The sequence below is a fragment of the Cygnus atratus genome, chromosome 2 (genome assembly GCF_013377495.2).
Source record: "Cygnus atratus isolate AKBS03 ecotype Queensland, Australia chromosome 2, CAtr_DNAZoo_HiC_assembly, whole genome shotgun sequence".
Lineage (NCBI taxonomy): Eukaryota > Metazoa > Chordata > Aves > Anseriformes > Anatidae > Cygnus > Cygnus atratus.
In genome coordinates, this window is record NC_066363.1 from 41,147,550 (window position 1) to 41,170,999 (window position 23,450).

The window sequence follows — 23,450 nt, forward strand, 5'->3', positions numbered from 1 at the left end:
CGCTGCAACTGCTCAAAGTAGCTTTTTTCACCTTTGCTAAAATGTGAAAGCAGAGCTTAATTACAGCATGTTACACTGATACTGCCCAGTAATACCGTGTTTGTTATGCTTCTGCTATCCTTAATTTCTGTGCAGAGCAAGAAAGCACTCTGACGAAAAGAGGTGAGGAAGGAGTGATGCAATTAAATAAGATTAAATCAGAGTATCAGTTTCCCTGGAACACATATTTATTTGGCTCCTCACCAGCCGTCTTTTACCCCATTTTTCAAAGAAACACATATTTTCACATGATAACTCTATTTGAAATATTAATGCTTGCAGGACTGCATTACCTTTGTTTGTTCATCAAAGTCCATTACTATGAGAAGGCTGCTGTTCCTTAGGCTGTTTCAGCTTCAAAAGAATTTTAGGGCCTGGTCTATTGGAAAGCTTGGGGGTATAATTAGTGAAAATGGAAATAGATGCAAGAGAAATTTAGTTCCTGATGTTTTAATTTAGTGTAGTACTGCCATGTGTTGTTGAAGAGGATTCTTAAAGGCAAACATAATTATTTCATTATGGTCTTCAGAATGCTTTCATTGGTCTTAATGACAAGAAGCTGCATAAGGAGTCATACATTTTAATTAGACCTTCTTATATTTACATCAGATAAATAACAAATAATTGATGAAAAACAAGTCTTCTGAATGGATGATTTCACACAGAGCTCTGGTTACAGTTTAATGATAAAACATTTCTCTTATTGCTTTGCATTTTAATTATCCAGAATTATTACTCTAGCAGAGATCTCAAAATACTGTTATTTCCATGCATTTCATTAGATTCACGACTAATTTATATGAATCTGAAGCTAAAAGGTGTTTTCCTATGTAAATCACTTACAATCAATTTCCAGCTTTATTAATTTCATTTTGTTTTCATTTCTTACATTTTGATAGCTTTTCGTGTCTCTGTTAGTCTCTTCAGTAAAAGCTAGTGGGAAGATGAATCAGACCATTTGATATATCTTCATTTCCCTACACAGGATCAAGCCCTGCCATCATTAGCAACCCAAACTCCTTTAGAGGTCAAGTGATTGTGACATTGTAGGCCTTATCATGGAATTTTCTACGGAAAAAAATGGTGCCTCTGTCTCATCACTTAGTTGAAAGTTGTATTCTTAAATTGCTTCAATTTGTTTTGAAAATCTTGCCAGTGCCCCGTTATAATTGTGTGTATGCTTGCAGGTGCATTTACAATACCCATATTCTTTCTTTTCTTTACCCCCTGTGTCCAACGCTTTATGATACCAGGAAAAACGATTTTTAGAGTTTTGCTGCTTGCAAGAGTCTCTCATGTTTGTATGCTCTCCAACATTTCATTTTTGTAACAAAACATATTTCACATGATTCATTCCTGAGAGTATACTGAACACTAATTGTTGTTATTGATTTTAAATTTTGCAACCATTCCAAGTAAGCCAGATGAGTGGCAGATAAAGAGTAATAATCCATGGAGTTCTGGAAGTGTTTCATGTTTGTCTGTAGTACTTTATGTGATCAATAGTAACTGCCCCATTGAAACTAACTGCTGTATCAAATAACAGTAAATCAAATGAATGTGCTTACAGATTATTTATTGAAAGCTTTAATTGTTCACTGGGGCCCTGCTTATCTGAGGAAACAATACAACTTAGTGATCAGACAAACTGGTTTGCAAATGCCGGGGATGCCATGAAACAGCGGGGTGTCCCCTCTGCCTGGGCGATGGGGGAGTTCTCCGCAACGTGCCCGTGTCCTCGCCGGGGCTGCCCATACGCTGTGACTGCCCGTAGTGCTTGGTCCCAGGGTAAATTGGCCAGAGAGCAGTTTTTCAAAGAGCCTCTCTTGGTTTCACAGTTTACTCTTTGTAGTAGTAGTAGTAGTAGTAGTAGTAAGCTCCTTGGATGACATATCTGGTAGGTTAATGTGTGGAAAAAGCACCAGTAATTTCCCTGAATTTCCAAGAGATATGTGTGTAATGAGAGACTATACGAGATCCGGGCGGAGAAAAGGAAGTGAAGAAAAAGCACACTGAACTTACACTGTGAATGATTTCTAACTAACAACCCTGTGCTGTACTAACAGTGTACTAATCCCTTAAAATGGCTGCTCTGCCTTGTCACAGTTACTCCATGAATTACTAGTGCCGTAGGTCAGAGGTTTTCTGGACCTTAAAGCGAAATAGATAGTCTTACAGACAGTCTCACCGCTGTCCTCAATTTTTTGAGTAGCCTTGGTGTATTGTCAATTATGTTTTGCTGTGGCTTCAGAAATATTTCAGTGTCAGCTGGGACCTAAAGCTGTCCTTCAGCAAATTCGGGAAGGTGGCACTGAAAGAATTTACACTTAGTAACATGTCTTTCCAACTGTGACAACTGAAAAGCGTTTGTACAAATAAGCTTCATTTCTACACAAAATGGTGGCCCAAATCTCTCAAATATGGCAAGAAAAGTTTTTTCCATAAAGAATGCATATTTTGTGAAACATGCTTATATGCATATGTATTATATCAGATAATCATATTATAGACATTGCAAAATGATTAAACCACAGTCATCAAAGATCTTCTAGAACTGAATCTCACTTGAAAAAAATAATTTCCCTTTTTCAAAACATAAGCTTTGCCTTAAGTTTCTTGGGACTTCAGGTGTTGAATTTGTTACTAGATCAGGACTGAATGCTGCTTGTCCAGCTCTTTGGAGTATTTCCTCTTTTGAAATATTTCCTTTATGTCATATTCTGTATAAAGTGCAGTTGACATCTTCCTTGTTTGTATGGCTGGAATAGTGCTGTAAAACATGAGCAGGGTAGCTGGGTAAAAAAAAAAAAAAAAAGTAGATGTTGAATAAGAAACACCAGCTGACTAGGAAATACTGCTAGCACGTATCTGTTTGTCTGCAGTACAGTGTGTGCACATTTTTTTCTCTTCCAAGTGAGAATCGTACTGACAGATGACATAGAGATAAAATTATGAGCATTCATCACTCCGAGGGATTAACAGGAAAATCCACTGCAGGTAGAGAGTCAGAGAACAGTGTTGGAAAACGTGCTCTCCAGTCACGGTGCTCATCTTGTCTCTAGTCTCTTGTGAATGCCTTCTTGTACTGATCTTTGGTCCTCTAGGCAGGGGGCAGAGATCTGCTCTTAGCCACAGCTGCAGCGTTGCTACCGCTTTGCTCTAGGACACCGAGCTCCTTCCCAGCTTTCTGTTCCTCCTGCACCTACTGAGAAAAGGGCGTAGTGATACTTGCCAGGTTAAGTGCACCAAGGGAAAGTAAATTGCACCCATAAACATCTAAAGAGATAGATATAAAATATTACGTAGGCACAGTGACAAGGATGTGGATTTACAAAACGAAATCTGGTGCTTAGGTTTTCATGGTATCTTCCCTACTATGTTACCATCTTTTGTCTAGCAGGTATTCAGTTCAGAAATACTGCAATTCCGTTCAGGCAAGCATTGCAGCTCGATAAACTGTGTATTTTATTTGCACATCCCTCAAAAGATACTGGTGGTTCTCAGTTTTTAAATATCCCCTGTGAACTCAGATTTCTTAACGTCAGCATGGGAAATGTTGAGGTGTGCTGCTCCTAGGAGTGCTCCGACCTCATCTGGCACGTTGAAGGGACAAAGGAGAAGAGAGTTTGGCCCTGTTTTGGTCTCAGATGCCGTGTGTGTATGTGCGCTCGAGGATGTCAGAAAGGTTAAGATTTGGGCTGCCTGCCCTTCTTGTTGCAGATAAGCCCAAGTGATGAAAGCCGTTTTTTTACTGTTATTATGTCATGTCTAAATGGAAATAATGTATTGTTTTAATTAAACCCCCACAGCTGTAGCAGTGTAGCAATGTGGGTGCAATTAGGCTAGTGTTAAAAATAGTCTTATGCAGTCTTAACACTTACTAGGGAGGTGAGCTACACGAATGTAATACATCTGTACAAGCGCAGGAGCCCCAGAGATTCCCTGCAATAGTACTGGGGGCACGGGCGACGTTCCCTGGGACACGGGCTAGGTGTAGGAAGCTGCCTTTCTAAGAAGGTAGGAGGTTTTCCCTCCCGGTTTGCTGCCTTCTCCTCTGCAGGAGGCTGCTGCTCCACGGCAGGAGGAAATGCACGGCTCCATTTCGCAGCCCCGAGCCTTGCCAGCCTCAGCAAATGGCCCTGTTTTTGCAGAGGCATCGCTGGGAAGCCGGACACATGCTCTTCCCTCTGCTCTGCGGGAGGGTTGGTGAGCTCCAGCCCTAGAAAGGGGCTGGGGGAGGCTGTCTGGGGGTTGCTGGTTCAGCAGATTTCATTACTCAACGAAAAACATACCTCTGAGCGGCATGATGCCAAAAAAGTCTGCAGCGAGGGCCCTGGAGTGAGATCCCGAGCAATGAGATAAGCTTAACAATTGTCTGTTGCCTTGTAAAAAAAAGGCAAGTGACTGTGTGACAGGGGGCTGTCAAGGAAAATAAAGAGGAGGCCTCCTTTTCTAAGGAAATCAAAACTCAGAATTAGCAGAGCAATAAAAGCCTTCTAAAGTGAAAGCTGGAAACAATACATTTTTAATAAAATGGGCAGTTACTCTAATTGCTGAACCCCTACTGTTCAATTTCTTTTAGTGCCCTTATTCATTAAATTCAGCATACTTATACTTATTATTTACAGATGTATGCATTTCAACTTGTTTATAGAAACCATGCTTTGGAGAGAGCAGTGGCTGGTATAATTTGTAAGTGTTTATTGCTGCCTATAATATGCAGTTTTTAAAACAATTAAAAATAGCGTTTGAGCTCATCATTGGAGTCAACCCCAAACTGCCCATGAAAATTGAAATATTAGTACTGTGTCTGTGTGCCTTAAAGGTTACAGGCTGTTTGCAGTGGATTGATAACATACCCATTAAAGAAGAATTTACCTGTTCTTAAAGACTTTAAGCTCAGCGGTCCAGCTTCTAGATATTATTCTAATGTAACCCATTTAAACATATGTGATGGAGTTCATAATTGCCCTTGTAAATGGGAATAGAAAGGAGGGTATATAAATCAATTAGTGCTATCCAGCAGTGTGGCTGTAATACAAATTAATTGGCATGATAGGCATTTTAACTGCTCCTGTACTTACTTGAAGTAGTTTTGATCGCTGAATTGGCTGTTGTTGAGCCACTCTATTAATTTTAAGATCTAAAAATACCTAAAGATGAAAATGTCCTGAATTAATGGTCCTAAAGTTTGAGAAATAAAATTACATGTAAAACACTGCGTAGCCAGGCAGTTTTAGTGCGTTTCCAAATAGAGCACAACAGTTTCATTTTGTCCATGTGGTGCTGAACAACTGTATAATAGTAGTACATGATTAAAGATATGAAAACACTCATTTTCTTGCTGGATTCAAGCCACAGCAAAAAGTCATGATAAATAGTGTCATAAGAACATGCTGAATACATAGGAAATAAAAAAAATAAAAAATTGGCAGACATAGTAGTACTGAAAACTACTACCAACTTGAGTAGGAGACTAGTTTTGAAGAATAAAATCATTCCTTCATTCCTTTAGTATAATACTCGGGATTATTCTGTTTGGATGCTTGAAAAGATTTGAAGATAAAAGAAAAGCACTCAAAGTACAGTAAAACATTTAATAAATATAAATGGAGACTTTATGACTTAGTGAAATATCTGAATGTGTATGGTGATTACAGTAACAATGTCGTTATCCTTGCAATTTTTATTTATTACTGAAGAGACTCAATCTGAGTTTTCTCCCATTTATATGTTTACAAATCAAGGGTCTTTTTTGGAATTGGTGGAGTCATAAAACAGATCTGAAAATAGAATCGCACGTCTTTCATTTTTAAATGTTTTGTCCCTCACGTGACTTTTTTCTTATTAGCGATCCCATGGGGAAAGCGTGCTGAATTTGTGACACCACGGTAGTGTCAGCAGGCCACAGAAATAGGCTCAGTTTTCATAAATAAAGAATAAAGAAGCTGGAGTCCTCATCCTCTGTAAACTGGTGTGGCTACTTTGCCTGTGCCACTTTGTTCCGGATGAGGATCTGACCTTGGAAATTCACTGGCAAAACAAACAGGGCTTGAATTGTAAGAAAACTTCTTTTTCAAAGGAAAATCTACATTCACACAAATGGTAGCATGATATTCTTTGATAAAGAAGATCCTATTTTTCAGTTTTGCAGTCATGTGAAAATTTCACTCAAGATGGATGGAGTTTTGCATGGTAGTGGCCAGGCAGAAAATCACCGACCTGAAAAAAACACGGAGCTAGCATCTTTCGGATGTTTTTCTTCAGTTTTCCATACGATTTATTTTTTTCATGTAACATGTTTTCACTTTGAAGGTAGGCTCCTAATACTAAGTGATGAGCCGCTGCCCTGCAAACTCTGCCCTGCCTGCCAAACCCTCCGGCCATCCTGCCTGTACATTTACTTTCACCCCAGCTCCCTCAGAAACACCTCGCGGTGCCTGCCTGACCATTTATTTAGCGAAAGACGCTCCTGCTCTCAGTTTCTAGCGCATCATTAAGTCTGTCCTGAGAGTAACACCGGTATAACCAGACGCAGTTCTCGTCTCTAACACAATTAATCACGGCAAGCTTCCACCTTCCACATTTGCTCAAGTGTAAACGTGTCTCTCTAGCTACTCATACGCATAAACCCAAATGTAGAACCGCTGTGCTGATACAAATGCTAACAAACCCAGCCCCCCAAACAGTATCGTTTTCTTTGAAACGGTCAGGCGTACATAAATCTCCTGCACTGGTCATACGCACTTCTCCAGGTTTTTTTAGTGGAGCTGGGGCTTAAGAGCCAGGCATTGCAAACCAGGGAGCTCTGGAGTAGATGTTACTCCTCTGAGTATTTGACTCAGACTTGGTTTTGGTGATGTCCAGATCAGATGTTCTCAATATGTAAGACAGCTTTCTTAACTGCTATCCTGGTAGATTCAGGCTTCCATCTTGGTGGTATGTGAGTCTCCAGTGGCTTGGGCAGTATAGCCATGTGTAGAGATTTTTGTGGCGGTTTCTAGCCTTGCTTATGCTTGTGTGGGACGCAGCACCCATGAGCATGGGTGTTGCTCAGTCACCTTCAGGAGAGGAATCAGGCTAAGGGCACAGACAAACACAGGAGGTGCCATCTGAACATCAAGAAACACTTACTAAGAGGGTGACTGAGCAATGGAGCAGGTTGTCCAGAGAGGTTGCAATGTCTCCCTCTTTGGAGATACTCCAAAGCCATCTGGACATGGTCCTGTGCAACCTGCTCGAGGTGGTGCTGCTTGAGCAGGAGGGTGGCCCAGATGGCTTCGGAGGCCCCTTCCTACCTCAGCCATGCTGATTCTCTAAGGACAGGCTGATTGTCTGTTGGGACATTCCTGTCTAAATGATTGTATGGTGGGGTGGTTTTGTAGAAAGTCAGTTATTAGCTGGCTGTAGAAATCAGAAAAAGTAGATGAGCCTTCCAGCAGTCCTTCCGAGTCTCCTGCCATCAGCAGTGATGGCTCTTGAGGACAAGAGGCACCTAACCTTGGCCCGTTTTGCAGCTGGCTGCTGAGTGGGATGCGTGCCTAGACCTGCTAAGTGGGGAATGCTTCATAACATCCATGTTAGAGGTACTGAGCACAGATTTAATCAAGTTCCCTGCTCTGTCATGTATCCCGTGTGTAACTTGGGGCAAGACCTAAGGCTATGTTTTCTAGACAGTGCTAGAGCTACGGTTAGTTAGGTTCTTGTTTGCTGTTGACAATCCCAGTTGGGTCCTGCCTGCATTTTCTAGGAACTTAAGACCTAGGCTAATCAAGCTCTTAGGCTGTCAGTGCTTCTGCTTCCCATCTCCAAAGTAAGAAGAATAGCCCTTCCCTTATCTCACTTGGGTGTTATGAAGATAAAAATACGAGTGCTCGTGGGATATTCAAGTACTGGAGTAGCAGAGACCGTGCTCACAGATCAGATAGGTAGAACAGAGCAGGGTCTTTGCCGCTAAATATGGCAGGGTCAGAGCACTGCGGACTGTGCTGCGTGCCTGTGAGTGCATGGCAGGGGCAGTGGGGCCCGAGGAGAGTCGTTCAGAGGGGCAGGAACCTGTGATCTGGGCAAGAATGTCGCTTGGGAAGACGTGCTGGCAGGTGGGCCCCCTTCAGCCTGTTAATGAACGGCACTGTAAAGTCAGGTTAACGCAATTTGCATGCTTAACAAATGGATTAATTAAGAGACCAGACTGTTTTTGGTGTAACAGAAAAGGATATTGCAAAAAAAAAACCACCCACTGGGCAACCAAGAGAGGATATTTGTGGGAATAATGAATCTGTGCTGTGAGTGAAAAAGTCAGTAAGCTGCTGTGGAACAGAAGTAGTGTTAGACTAGAGCAAAAGGATAAACAAATGATAGATGCTGGTGGCTTCTAATTTACAGCAAACAAATCTGGATAGCTCTGCTATCTGTGCTGGTAGTAAGATGTTGAATATTCATGTTCTGGCCATTATCACCTGATAGGAACAAAGGCATCAGCGGGCTGTACTGTTGTCATATGGCTGAGGCCAGTATCCGCTGACTCCTCTTACTTTTGTTACATGACTCTGCTGGTTAACATTACACATTTGCAACTGAAACCTGGCAATTTTGTTGATGAAAGGCATGAAGGAATATGATGCATCTCACTCCCAGCTCTGAACTGGAGGAGATGCAGTAGAGGGGCGTGAACACTTCTTCTGGCACTCAAGTTTGTAAATATGACTTTGCATACATGCAGCAAATGCATTTGCTGAATCGGAAGAAACTGCTTTTTTAGACTCCTCCTTGGAAGTTACTCTGCATTTTAGCACTGAAATGCTAAAATAGTTCAAATGAAAGCGTTCCGAGGACCTGCTTTGCAAGTAATGACTCCCCTCAAGGTTATGGATGCTTTTCAAGGTTCATTCTTTCAAACATCTTTTGACTTGGCAAGATCACCATCATCCTATTATTTGCATTGGAGTAGCGCTTGAAGGTCCTGCAGCGCTGGTTACCATACAGCTTATTCTGAGACCCTGCCCAAAATAGCCTACAGTCTAAACACACAAGATGCAAAATGGCTGAAGAAAGGAAATCCTGATCCTACATGCATCATCAGTGGAGCAGTGACCAAGTGATGGCCTGGCCCAAAACAGCCTGGTCTAAATGCACAAGATGCAGAAGGAAGGGTAGGGGCAAGAAAATACTTTCTTGGTTGTATGCGTGTCTTAGGTGGAGCACGGCCAAATTTGTAGTTAGAGCTTCATTAGGGTAAGAATATCAGAGCAAAGTGTGTGCTTAACTACTTCTTCTGCTCGCGAGGCAGAGGACAGAGTTCAGCAGGCCCACTCTTCTCCCAGCTGTGGCTGGACAGAAGCCAGCTGTCCATATTGCTTTTTTTTTACTGACAAAAGTCCTAACAGCAAAAGCACTTCAGCTTTAGAGACTTCTGCCAAGTATCAGGGCTTGCACCTTGTCTGAGATAGCTGTTGGCAGCAGGAGCCTGTGCCATAGGCATGGCTCTGAAAATGACCTCGGCCGAGGCACCTTCGAGGCGACCTTGTGTGCAGTTTGCCCATTAGTAAGGGCATGCAGCTTGGACTTCTGATCTCCTTAACCTCTACTTCGTGTAAGTTTTGTTGTTTTTGAAATCTGCTGTAGGAATCCCAAACTGTGCGCAGTAAAAGTCTGTGGGACACTCTTTAAGCTTTTCAGGTAATAGAAAGAGATCATTTGGGATTGGGCACCCCCAAGTATAAGCCAGATCATAAAGCGTAGTTTTTTGATGTTCCTGTTGAAAAAGTCCCTTTTTCATAGTAAAAGCAAACCTGAAGACATAGAGGGTTGATTTTGGGTTTGTGTTTGGTTTTTTGTTTGTTTGTTTTTGTTTTCAAGGCCAAATCATGCTTTTTTTTCTTTTAAGACCTAGACAGTCTTGTAGAGTTGAACTATAGCTTGATTAAAATTAAAGCTGGAAAAATTGTAATAAGGAATTAAATACAATAACTTACGTAACACCATGGTCTTAAGACAGATGTGTGCAGCTAGCGGGACAGGAGTGTTAAAAAGGTAACACTAAAATGGAGGACATATTTTCACAAGTACTTCTGAAAATCCCGATAGCAATACTCAATCTGGAGCTATCACGGCAGCCTGTGTTTTAATCCAGGTATGCTGTGCTCATGCTAACAAAAAACATTCCTTCCTCCACCTCAATACATACCCAGCCCTGTGAGGGAAAGGTTTTTGATAGCGGTTCGGATGTTACAGTTCGGTAATTCAATGCAAGTTGATTAACATTTGGCGTGTTGTTTCCCCTGAGCCTTTTCCTCTTTCTTCCTGCCCTCAGCCCACTCAACCTCCATGCAGCAAATCCGTCGTAAATCCTGGCGCAGAGTAGCGATCGAGCACGGAGATGTCAATAACTGAAATAGTATCCCGACTTCTTTGCTTTTGTCGTTATCTTTGAAAGGGAGAAAATCAGGGTCTTCACGCAAAGCAAAGACTTTGTTTTTCGCCTTTTTGTTGTCTCTGATCCGCACCTGTTGTGTATATGGTAAAAATATCTGGGCCGTATAACCCAGCAACAGTCTGCAGCCAGAGCCATGTGTGACCGGGTCAAACACACACTCGCTGGAGGGTCATGGCCAGGTTACTAAGTCAAGGCTGGCAAGGCTCCACCATAATGTTTTCTTTCTCTCGCACTTTTTTTCCCCCTTGTCTGTCTTCCAAACAACAGTTTAAAAAAAAAAACAAAAAAACTCGTAACAATGCAAACTATTTAAGCATGACAAATTCAAAGAGGTTTTTTATTAAAAAAAAAAAAAAGAAAGAAAAAACGGGGCGGGGGTCGAGTCAACGATATTTTGGATTTAATTTTATAGTATAGTTTTATGTGGCACATGAAAGAGAGAAATTTGTATTGAAACAATTGAGACCCACTTTCCCAGTTCCTGGCTCTTTCCTGGAAGATGATTAAAAGCAGACTTTTTTTTTCTAGACTAGACATAAAAATTAAATGATCTACAGTATATAGTTATTTTTTCAAATGTTTGGAGGCTTATAAATAACTTCTACAATCAAATGCACACATACAAGCAGCAGAGAATCTGGTTCTAATTACTTGTACTTTAGTTGAACTTTGGCGTTTCCTTTGACTTTCTGCCTAATGTATGTGAGCTGTGTGCCTTGCACTCCTGCAGTGAATTCATAAAAAAAAAAAAAAAAAAAAAAAAAGGCAAAAAATCCAGACTCTTGTTGGTGCCAACAAAAATGAGGGTTAACAGAATGTTTTGACCAAATGCAACACTTTGCTATTCACCCTAATTAGCTGAAATTGCTGCTTCCCACCAGGGACCCTGAGCTCAGTATTCACAATTCCCTTGAGGCGATCCAGGAAATGCCATTTGCTTTACAACTTCTTATTCTTTTAAGACTCCACTGTCCAAAGTGTGCATTAACATACAAGCTTAATAATCTAGGTTCCTAGTGAAACGAAAGGCATTTCATAATGCCTGCTTCTAGCTGGTCACCAAGTGAAATACCTCTATCTGTCAACATGGTTTAGCTGGCAGTAAATTAGCTCTCACAAAGCACGCTGTGCTTTTCAAGATCTTATCTGCTACTTTATCTAACCTTTCGAAATATTTCAGACATCTTAGGAATTGTGAAATGACCTATTGTTTGAGGGTCCCTGTGTGCTTAAGCAGCATTCAGGTGTCCTGTGACTGCACCGAGGCTCTGTTTTCTCAGGTGAATCGTGTCACATCCCGCAAGACGAGACAGCAGGATGTTGAAAGGAGTTGCTTTGACTGAATTGTTCCCGAAATTTTAAGGTTACTTTAAAAATTCCTTCTTGGAAATGTCAGCTGTGCCCGCCCGCCCTGGTTTTTTTTAGCTTCCATACACAGGCCTGCATAGATGAGAACAGGTTCTGCTGTTGTTCTTCACCTGTGTGATACAAAAACAGGGCTTTAAACTCAGTAAGCTTGAATTGCAGTACATACATTTTCAAATAAGGAGTTTAAAAGGCTAAATCCAAGGAAGACTAGTGAGTCAGAAGCTGGGCTAGGAGTGTAGGGCTTGTCTAACCTGAGTTGGATCCTGCTCCAGAAAGCTCTCCACACACTTTGCCTATGAACGCAAGTTCCCAAACGTGGTTTTCCTGCAAAAACTCAACCTCTAGACGGTTGTTCATCTGACACAACTATTACAAAGAATAGATCGAGCTTTTCCAGTAGCATATATATCTGAGTGTTTTGGGGAAGGTGTTCTGGTTTGTACTGACTTTTTTTACTCACGCATATCTTTTCGAATTGTCCAGAAAAAAATTAAATCTGTAGCGGCACCTTCAAATCTTCAGTTGCTGCCTACTCTTTCTTTCTTTCTTTATTAACTGAGCTGTTTGCTTAACCTCTTCTGAGCATCCCAAGTTGCTGGTGCTTGGCCAGTGCTTGACAGACCTGTGTTGTACATGTGGCTCGCGGTGTGAACACTGCTGTTGGATGCTGGTGCTTGTGTAGAATGAAATCCACAAAAATGCTGAAGTGTGTCAGCATTATTCCTCAAAGACTGCTTTTCCCAAACCGAAATCAGGGAAGGATTGCAGGAGTGCAGTTGTTTTATTGAATGACACAACCTTGTTTCCCCATGGGAAGCCTAAAAACTGCCTTTCAGACTGACTGGAGAGTTGAATGAGCTAATATGAAACACATTGTCTGCTGATATTAGAGTTTTAAAGCTAAAATTTTATCATTCCATAGACTGATTGGAAGCCCCTGTAATACTTGTGCTAGCATGAAATAATGCGCAGGCTGTTTGAGGCCTCTCAAGGGCATTTGATGAATCTAACTTTAATTTAGAAGTACTAATAGATTATTGATTTAAGCAGGATGACTGTGCAGAAATCAATAATGGAGCACTCTGTGTCTCTCTTAAATACCAAAAATTACTACTGAGAAGAAATGATCATTCTCTCTTCTTTCTTCATTAAGAAAAAACTTCATTAAAGTTTGCTCGGTTCAGTAGGAAGCTGTAGATATTTGGTTTGTCAAGGTTCAGCATATTTAATGCTGAAACTGTTAAGTATAGTTCTGGACATTGTTTTAAAATCACAATTTATTGAGCCATACGTTATTTTGCTTTTCTGTTCTTTCACGCAAACCTCATTATTGTTAGATATATAAGTAAGTTGTTCCTGTTGAAAAGATATTTCTTTGCTTAGAATCAGTGCCTTTAACGTTTCACTTCAGAATTTATTTTCTTCTAAAAAATGTGTCCTTGAAGTTGATAGTAGCTTAACCCAAGCGAAAATGGCAGAAATTGGCCCTTCTCTACCAAGTAATCAGGAGTTGTATCGTGCTCCGTGATCCCCTCTGTGAATTTTGTAGTACACGAGCTGACAATGAATCATGGCTTTAATACAAATGTATCATCTCAGTAATCTGAAAAATATCATGTACAGTAAATCTTGTCTAAGATTTTCCATTGAGTAATATTCTTTAGGGCCTGCTGTTAGTACTCTGGAGATTTAGCTCTGCTGATAGTGCCTAATATTTCTGGATAGATCTGAGTTCACAGATTCTGTCATTTCTGTATATCTGTTGAAAAGTTAGAGGGATTTATCTGAGAAGCAGCAGAACAGCTAGGTGAAACATGAAAATGTATTGCACATCTACAATAAATGTGAGGAATGATGACAGCATATCACCGAAAACTAATGCAGATGTTTTGAAAAGATCTAGTTCACATCTTATCTTGCATCGTAGAGCTTTCATGTCCTCTCACTGAAAGGGATGACTGGCTCTTCAGCAGGTTCAAAACAAATGACCATCCAGAAATATTAAGGCAATAAAGGACATGGGGTCATAATATCTAATAGCTTTTTCTCAGAGAGGTTTCCTGATGTTACAAATCCGAGGGTTGATAAGGAGGTGTTGCTGAGTTGTGCTACTTTTACTGATGGAAAAAAGAGAAGGCTTGTTCATGTAATTTTCACTTCAGTTCGTATTCTTTTGTCTCTTTACATATGTCCTGATGCATTTCCCCATCTTTTTGTGGCAGAATTGCACATTGAAAGTGTTACCTGTTGTAGATGAGGCAAAAGATGTAAGAGCTCTTCCAAGTCTAGGGATAGATGGGAAACATGCATACCGCTAATGCTTTCCCATTAAAGATTACGTCCAGTGTGCACACGTGGATCCCATGGAATTCCATAAATACTCTGTAATGCTGGCTAAAACCAGAATATGAGCCCAGATGAAGCTTTTGTGGTGTTTGGTAGCTGGATCATGATATTTTACCTCACAGCTAGTTTAAAATATGCTTCTGAGACTATAGCATGTATTCCTTTCACTATTTGCCTTTCTTTAGTTCCCCTCAAATTTTGCTGGGAAGGACAAGTGAACATGTATTCTACAAAGATAGATATGGGTTGGTTTGATAGTTTTAATACAGTAAGTGATTGGTTATTTGAAATTCATTCATGAATCATTCATTTATATTTCTTTTTTCTTTTGTAGCAGTTGAAACTCAGAGCACCAGTTCTGAGGAACTTGTTCCGAGTCCTCCTTCACCACTTCCACCCCCTCGTGTTTACAAGCCCTGTTTTGTCTGTCAAGACAAATCATCTGGATATCACTATGGTGTCAGTGCTTGTGAGGGATGTAAGGTGAGTGCCATCATCTTTTTATAGTAACACATTTCATTTATGAGAGCGACTAGGCAGTGGAGTTTGGTGTGACTTGATTGTCTACAAAGACACCTGTGCTTTTCTTGTGTGAATGAATTCTGATACATGAGTAAAGCCAAGTAAATGATAATCATGCCTGGAATTATTGTCCTTCATAACTTCTGCCAAAGTATATCTTTCAGGGAATTCCATAGGTATTGACCAACATCAGAATGTGGTTGTATGTGCAGAGATAATCAAATAAAATGTGAAAATGCTTTGAGACTCTTCACTGTCCATTTTTAGGTATACCCTGAGAACTCACATGGTCATTGTCTGCTCTGAGCCTTGCTTTTTCTGTGGGAGAAGGACCTGATTATCTGGAAATTTTTGGCATAGTCTCTAACTAATTTCAAATCAAATTGGGAGTTTGAGGATTAGCAGGATGGTATTCATGAAATTTAATCTGGCAGGCTACAGTGCTGGCACATCTGCTAGCTACTTTCTAGTGCTATGATTGTCAGAGTATGAACGGACTATCCGTAGGATGCAGTAATACGATATGCAGTTCTAAAGTAAGAGAATGTATCTAAAGATGAGATACACATCACAGAAGCAATGTCAACTAAACCATGTGTATATGGCAATAATTAAGGGTGCATACACAGTGAACAGCATGTGTGCAAGGAAGAAGGCAGTGCTAAAAATGCTAAAGAAAATATATAATAAGGCAGATGGTCTCATGGTTATCTTTATTAGTTACGGTAGCCTGATACAATGTTCTTTTCTAACGACTAGACAAAATATCTATGATTTTAATCCTTCAAATTAAAATACTTGTCTAATGCTTAGTGCAGCGAAGATCCTAATACGTGATGAAAAAGTGACAGGTGCTACATTTGTGTAAATAAAGTTACTAGAATTAATAAAAAGTAGTAAAGTATAAAATTAATAAAAAGTATTTTTCTGGTTTAGTTGTATAAAATTTAATATCTTTCAGGTACTGTTAGGCATTTTTACTTTATCTTTTCTTCCTGCAACATCTTCCATGCCACTGGCCTTTTGTAGTGACATTAAATATCATGGTCCTGGCTTTGTGTCATTAGGCAAAAAGCTATAGGATTAGAATCTGTTTTCCCCTCTATTTTATAAACTCAAGATACTGAGGTAGTGCAAGTAACTATTGAAACTCACCTCTGTTTTAGAATCTCATTTTGGAAGCGAAGTTTTGCTTGGATATCATCATGTCTATATTTTTTTTCTTTTAGATGCCACAGAGCTATTGAAATGTAAGTGTCTGTTAGGAAAATCTATGATAAGAATATGCTAGAGCTGATTTCATTAAATAGGAAGTCTTATCTCATTCTTTACTTGGATACTAACACACAAATGGTGGTGTCATTTGCTCGCCCACACACTCACTCTAAGCACAGACATAATTGCGGACTATGGCAGCAAGGTCACATGTTCCTAAGACTTCATTATTTTTGAAAAATATGCTAAAATATACTGTAGGGCTTTTATTGGCATACTGCAAAGCATTTTTGTAAATAATTAAAACAAGACTACACTTGTCAAAATACCTGAAGAAATCCATCTTGTAATGTGGTAGCTGCTATTCAACAACAAAAAGAAATTGTGCTCACTTATTTGCTAATTTGCAAGATGGGGCAATTCAGCACTTAGCAGTAGGTGCTGTTAAAAAAATAGAGAGAGAGGTGAATTGCCTATAAAACCTGTCGCTCTATGAGAAACAACAGGATTCCAAATCTATAATGTGACTACTTGAGACTGGCAATATTTGGGTTAGTTGACACTAGCTCTTCAACAGGTTCGACTAGGATTTAATTAATTTATTCCACTGATTGAATCATCTTCCTTAGTGAGTGCCAGAAGCTGGCAAAGAACATGATGAGTCAACCAGTGGTACCTTGAGTGGACGGTCAGGTACTATGTTTGCTGTTGAGAGTTGTCTAAGCTTTCAGGTCAACAGAAATGATGTGCTGGATGACAGCAGACAGCAGTATGTGACCACAACACCAGAAATAGCCTCAGAAACCTCTTCACTGACAATTTGTTTTTCTGGTCTTTTATCTTTGCTCTACCCGTGCTCCTGTACCATAAGAAAGCTGCCACCTTTTACTCTCTTCCTAATCATCTAGGCTTCTGCCTCTACTCAAGGCTACTTTCACCGTCTGTTCCCACTATTAATTCTTTCTTCATGCTTCTCTTTCTCTTTCTATTCATACAAAATTTAGTCAGTTGCTTTGTGAGTTTAAATAAGCACTGAGCATTGAGCATAGCCGCCGGGGAAGTCTCATTTTCTGTGGATCTCTGCCTTTCAGTTGGTTAACCCTGCTTTATTAGGAAGTATGAGTTTCACTGAAGGCTTCTTGGTACGGTGTTGTAGTTTCATGCTGGTTCTCTGGTGAATAGGGAACAATAATAAGAATTCATGTCGCAGCCTTTCTTCTCATTAAGAACCGCATATATTTATTTCTCTTTTACTTGAACAAACATTCTCTTATTTCTCTTTTACTTGAACACACGTTTCCAAGCAGTTTCAAAGAACTTAATCTTCTTGGAGATTGCTATATTTGCTATTTCACTGCAGTTGGCTAAAATACGTTGGGATGGGGAGGGGCAACCTTGCTTATTATCATTGGGTTACAAAAAGTTCATTTCTTAAGAAACTAGACTAAAATATCATCCTAATCAAGTATTAATTCTCTTCCCCACCCCACCCCACCCCTGCCTTTTCTCTGATCTTGTTTCCATTTTCTCTTTCTTGACTCTTATTTCTCCCATTTCTCTCTGCGCCTGATTTGCTATCTGTTCTGTGATGCTAGACCTGAAATTCATTCATTTTTCCTCCTGCACTGGACCTACCTCTGTTCTGATACTCTTTTCTCAAGTCTTTTCCTTTTTTCTTTCTGACTTGTTTACCAATTCCTTCTAATTCATGGCAGTCTTTTTTCTCATGGGAAACATAAACAGAAAACTCTCCTCATCTCATATTTGTCTCTCTAATTAGGGCCCTATTCATTTGGTTTTTCTGTGCTGCCTCTCCCTTGGTTTTCTTCTAGTTCTCTGTCTCCTTCTCCTTTACCTTTCTGCCTTGAGCTCCAGTGAAACTGCCATCACGGTGGTCGTTAGCAGTATCCTTCTGGTGCAAAGGGACAGCTTTCTGTTCTTGAGGTTTTCCTTCTCTTGGCTTTCAGGGCTCTTTACATTCTCCTCCCACTTTGTTTACTGTTCATTTAATGTACCCTTAAGTGTCTCTTTTATCTGTTTGCTGATGCTGTTCCCTGACGATCAGTTCTTCGGTTTTCTGTCTCAAAAGCATCAACTGCTGAACTATTTTGTAGTAGACCAATGGTCTGTCAGCCAAAAGCAATATTCTGCTAATAAAGGGTATGCTCTTAATGGTGACCCTTCCAGCCATGACCCCTTGGAGAGCTGTAATTGGTGATTATGATTTTGTGATGCTCCATTGGGGAACCACTGCACTGGAAATTTTTAAGTTCCCTCAATTGTCACCTGCCAGTGGATGATTTCCAGAGTTACTTCCAGCTCTGACTTCTCCCACTGCCATCTTTCCCTGGTGTGCCCTCTTGGTTGTCTGACCGCTATCTTGGACTCAGATTTTGGGAAGACAGAACTTTCCATCTCTCTCTCTGCAACAGCACCAAGCTTTGGTAATCTCACGGCTTCCTGTTTTTCAGACATCATTTCTGACCTTCAGCACTGTAATTCACATGACATGTTGACCTTTTTGCCCCAGGATGTACCTTCTTGCCTTCATTGACAGACCCTTGATGTGGTCTTCTCATGTGATGATTAGATTTCAGCTTGGTCTCTTCTCCACTTCTTTCTTGACCTTCTTACAGTCATCCTTGGACCTTATTGTTTTAGGAACCTGGGAGTAGCCTCCTAACCTCCTTTGCCAAATGCTTTCTCTTTTTATGTTTGTTAAACCCTACTTTTTAAAGTGATCCTTCTGTTTTACTCATGACCAGTCTTAAGTACTGTCTCCCACTAGAAAGACTGTTATGTGGCTTGTTTTGATAAACTAATCTTTTGAGTTTTTTGGGGGCTGGAGTATTTCATGGTATGTGCCTATGAGCCACAGTGGAAGTTCAGGAGCTGTCTAAATAACGTTAAGCTATCTCTTGTCTTCTAATTGTAGTATGTACATGCTGAAAATCTCATTTGCGATAATAGAGTTAGGGTGCCTGACTTCTTGCCTTCTGAATTTGAAAGTTTGACACATGTAAAAGGTTGAAATCCAAGAGTTTTTTCTCAATCTGGTCAGTCAAAATCAGCAGTAAGTTTTTTTATTATTATTATTTTTAATTTTAATTTTATTTATTTTAAACAGTTTTAAAAACAAAAAATCTTGGCTTTTTTCATTTCTGGGTGTTATGCTGCAAAAGGCTGATGTACATTGTAGTCTGTCAATGGCTTTGTATATATTAGAATCTAAAAACCAAATTGATCTTCATGGTATCACTTGTATTCTATAAGAAAAATTCCAGAGGCAGCCTATCTTTTTATGTGTAAAATACAACACACATACAATGTTCAACTTATTTACAACTTTTCCATTTTGTAAACTGTGTGGCATTTCAAAGGCGGGTTTTGGAATTTACTTGTGTGTTTCATGACCTCAGTTAAAGACTTCTAAAATCTTCCTTTGCCTTTTTTTTTTATTATTATTTCCTTCCCAGTTTCTGGGTGTTGCTAGATAGCACGCAAACAAATTCCATACGAAAGAGAAGCTTGGATTTATCCAGCTGGTACAAGTGGTTACAGGGCTGTCACTGAAAGCTCAGCTCTTTGGGCCTGGCTTTTCTCGTCATTGTAGCCGGGTTTGCAGAAAGGGAGATTGAGTGTAGTGGGCTGGTTTCCCAAACAATGCCATCATTGTGCGGGCAATGAGGAGAAGCTGGTGTTCTGGCAGATTCAGCTGCCTCTTCAAGCCTTGTCCCTTGTTCTGGGCGTTTAAAAGATGGCATTCCTCTGCTGGCAACACTGCCTGGATTCCTGGCTTGAATTCGGTGGGCAACAAAGATGCCCAGAGCAGTTTCAGAAGAGAAGACGGTGCAAAAGAGTAGTTTTACGGTCCAGCAGTTTTGTCTGAATGATCAAGGTGCCTCTCTGCCCATTGCTGATGCTAACGGACAAAAATGTAGAAAAATCTAATTCACTACAGAGTGATCCCAGATCGGCTTTTATCATAAAAGAATAGCTTTCCTTCCATCAGAATCTTCATATAAAACCACACCTACAGTGGGATCGCTAAGATAAAAGGTAGCCACATTTAATACCTTTTCAGAGGTCTTCAGTTATAAAAATAATATGCCTACCTGTTTGACTTGTTCCTAACTCAAATACTTATTTTTTTAATTGCGAAGACTTCAAGCAGCTTGGAGAATAGCCATTGATAGAATAAACCTCAAAATTTAGGTCAATAATTCTGTAGGACTGACTCAAAAAAATATATATGTATGCACATAATAGAAGAAAAGCTATCCCATGAGCTCTTTGGTTAGGCACCCAAATAATAATCTGTGTTAATGATCTCAATGATGTCCTTCATGGTTATGTCCCTCTGGACACTCAGAGTGTTGGGGTTCTCCTGCTGTGGTCCATGAATCCATGGTCATCAGGAGGCAATAACTGATTTACAAAATGCTACTGCCTGAAAGTGGAAAAGGTTTTGATTTGATTTATTTAGAGCTGGATGACAAGGACATGCTTTGGTCTGCAAGAAATGTTGATGAGTGGCCTAAAATATTTTAGGGATTGTTGTATCAGTGTTCTCTTTATGGAACAGTATCCTTCAGGACAGATGCCTCTTTCTTTTAATAATGCCTCTTATATCATGTGAGAAGAGATTTGCATTTTCTTAGGCAGTTCTGGTACAGCAGAGGGACCTTAAGCAGCACTTGTTTTTGGAAACCACACTCTTGCATTTGTAAACTTCCAGCTATAATGTAATCACATTTAAGTCTATATTTATGCCCTTTTACTGGAAATTAGGGATCCAGACATAGAATTTTCTCAAAGTTACCTCACACTAAAAATAAAACAGACCTCATAAAAACATCTCACCAGTGCTCTATGTATTTGTTTGGCTTTGTTTTTCTGGCATGTTGTAATCATCTACAACTGAAACAAAAAGTAAAAGACATGTCTAAATTTGAAAATGCTTATTTTCTGAGCTTAAAGTATTGGATTACAGACGACATGTGATCTGTATTAGGGAAAGAAGTAATATTGGTTGCAACAACGCAATTGTAAAAGCTTCTATCAGTTCAAAGAAAAATATAGATCAGCTTGAATGATCAAGCTGTATTCGTCTCCATTTAAGCTGTATTAGTAAGTGACAGTGCAAGCAGTGGAGATGCATGCTGTCGTTCATGCACAGCTATGAAAAATTCCTCAAATCACGGAAAATTACTCCTAGTTTTAGCTATATCAACAGTCATTTTTCAGAAGATGAAAAATGTATTTTGAGATACATTTCTGCATACTGTTAATATCAGCTGATCTTTAAGCACTTTGCAGTGTAGCAATGTTCAGAGCCATTTGTTTGCAGGAAGCAAGGCCATATGCAGAAAGATGCTAAATGAGTTGAAAGTGATCTAAATGCAGTACTGAAAACCTGGAGTTTTTCTGTATTTCATAGGATCAGAGGAGACCTCATCATTTTAATGGTCTATTTGAGATTTGAGATTTTAAAATTAAAAAAAAAAAAAGCACCAAATGTCCTTTGAAAAGCTGACACCTGTTTCATTTCAGTATATTCTGAGTTATTTTTTCTCGTTGTTTGGAAGATAAAACATTCACCAAATACTGAATTTATTTCATATTTTTTGAAGTATGGGGAAGCATATATTTATGGGAAGTTTACTGAGAATAGACATGATGAAATAGGATCAGGAACAAATATTTTATGTTACCATACATTTTTAAATCTTTTTCTGGTTTGTTTGAATGTAATAAAATGAAGAAAAAAATAAATTGCCAACCATGACAGTTGAGGAAAAATGAAGATCATATTGAGTATTTGAATGTCATACTTGATTTCCAGCACCTTGGACCCAAGTCATGGATTATACCTCCTCCACTTTCCACTGGGTACCAGTTACCCTCAGTCATACACCAGGGGTTCATCTTAAGCTGTGAGAACAGTTGTTTTTACTAATTATTTTAATTCGTTTCAGCAGTGATGCTGGTACTATAAAAGTGCAGAGATCATCCTGTATTAGTCTATAACTATGCTAACCAAGCTGTTCCAGTTATTTGCAAGCACGAAGGCTAGTGTCCTGTGGAAACAGGAACTGGAAACTACTTTCTTGTTTTGCACGAACTGTCAAGTAGTGACATGCAGTTGTTTGGATTAAATCTTGCACTCCCTTTTTGTGCGAAGTTCTTGCCCCTGTCAATGAAGGCTTTCTCAATAAGAGGAGAACAGCATCTGACTTAAACCATGGTAAATTAAATAGCGACCAGACACACCTTGGGGCATTGCTTTGCAGTGCTGTGTCCCTTGAAGGTGTTTGGCAGCACCAACCAGCACTCCTCCCGGGCATGGCTTGGCGCTGTGAGCTGTCCAGTGGCTACCTCCAGCAGCAGGTCCGGATGGTTTTAGAAGCCCAAAAGGTTGGCTGACACGGAGGTGGGCTTCCATATCGTATGTCTCTGACAGTCCCCAAGGATGTCTCCTAATACAGATGTAGCCTTAACGTCTACTGACCTTGGCACATCTTTTCTCAGGAGTTACTCTCAGTCAAGTAACTGTAACAGCCATGGTTTGTTCTTAGTAATTATCGAATTAAATTGTCAAGCCTTTTTCTTCTGTCAGTGTCTGTTCCTTTCTATGCCTAAGAATACATTCCATAAAAAGAAGAAACTTAAAATTTACATGTATACATACATTTCATTACTGAAGTTGAATCATAGCTTCTTGCACTAAGGTAGGTACTAAATACTCCATGTGTGTGTTTGTCACGTTTCACTGCCAGTAGCTGTTTTGGCTTATTAGGGGATGGCTGAGAGCTGAGGTTTACACCACACTGGTAACGTACACATGGTTTGCAACAACTTCAACAGAATTAAGTAAATTACATCTAGGTGTAAAAGCGCTGTCTGTGCAAATCACATCATGACATAACAACAAGAGGTGTCAGGAACAGGTGGGCTGTGATTCACTTTCGTATGATTTCTTTCTGAGAAGTCCCACGTTATTTATGCCACTGAAGTAGAGCATGGTTTTATTTCCCTGTAAGTAGATTCTAAAGGATTTTACTTTTGCATTTTTCTTTACTAAAGAGGGGGAAAAATGCTTTTGTTCTCACCATCTTAATCTATTTCATAACTCATGGACAACATGTAGCCTTTAATTATAGATGTGGAGTACAGGCTGTCCTGTGCACACCCAGAAATTTGTCACAGTGTGGAAAAAAATGCAGTTTTTCACCATATTTAGTACAACGTTTTATACTATGATCTTTAGAAGTATTTTTTGCAGGGGTAAAGCAGCAGATAAGGCAATATGGGTATCCAAACAAACATCTCAGAAATGAAATAGTTTGAGGTTTTCTATTAACAGTAACAGCCTACCGTTTTTTGCAGTATGCCAAATAATTTATTTATGCTTACTGAACAGCAGGTACAGACTTGTAAAATTACAGTGAGTTAGATTTCAGTTTTTAATTCAGGAACTTTTTAAAAAAGAAACTGCGTAATGAGACATTAGAGAAGGACATAC

General features: G+C 39.7%; 1 protein-coding gene across 9 annotated transcripts in view; it reads left to right on the plus strand.

Moving 5' to 3' along the window:
* Positions 1-23,450, plus strand: part of RARB (retinoic acid receptor beta) — a 331,702-nt gene that overhangs the window by 249,261 nt on the left and 58,991 nt on the right. For 7 of the 9 annotated variants that reach the window (XM_035556374.2, XM_035556376.2, XM_035556375.2 and 4 more), the window contains one exon: positions 14,523-14,671. In XM_035556374.2, the coding sequence (XP_035412267.1) occupies positions 14,523-14,671 (149 nt within the window). The remainder of the gene's footprint in view (positions 1-14,522; positions 14,672-23,450) is intronic. The other 2 variants (XM_050709157.1, XM_050709158.1) reach the window with 1 other exon arrangement.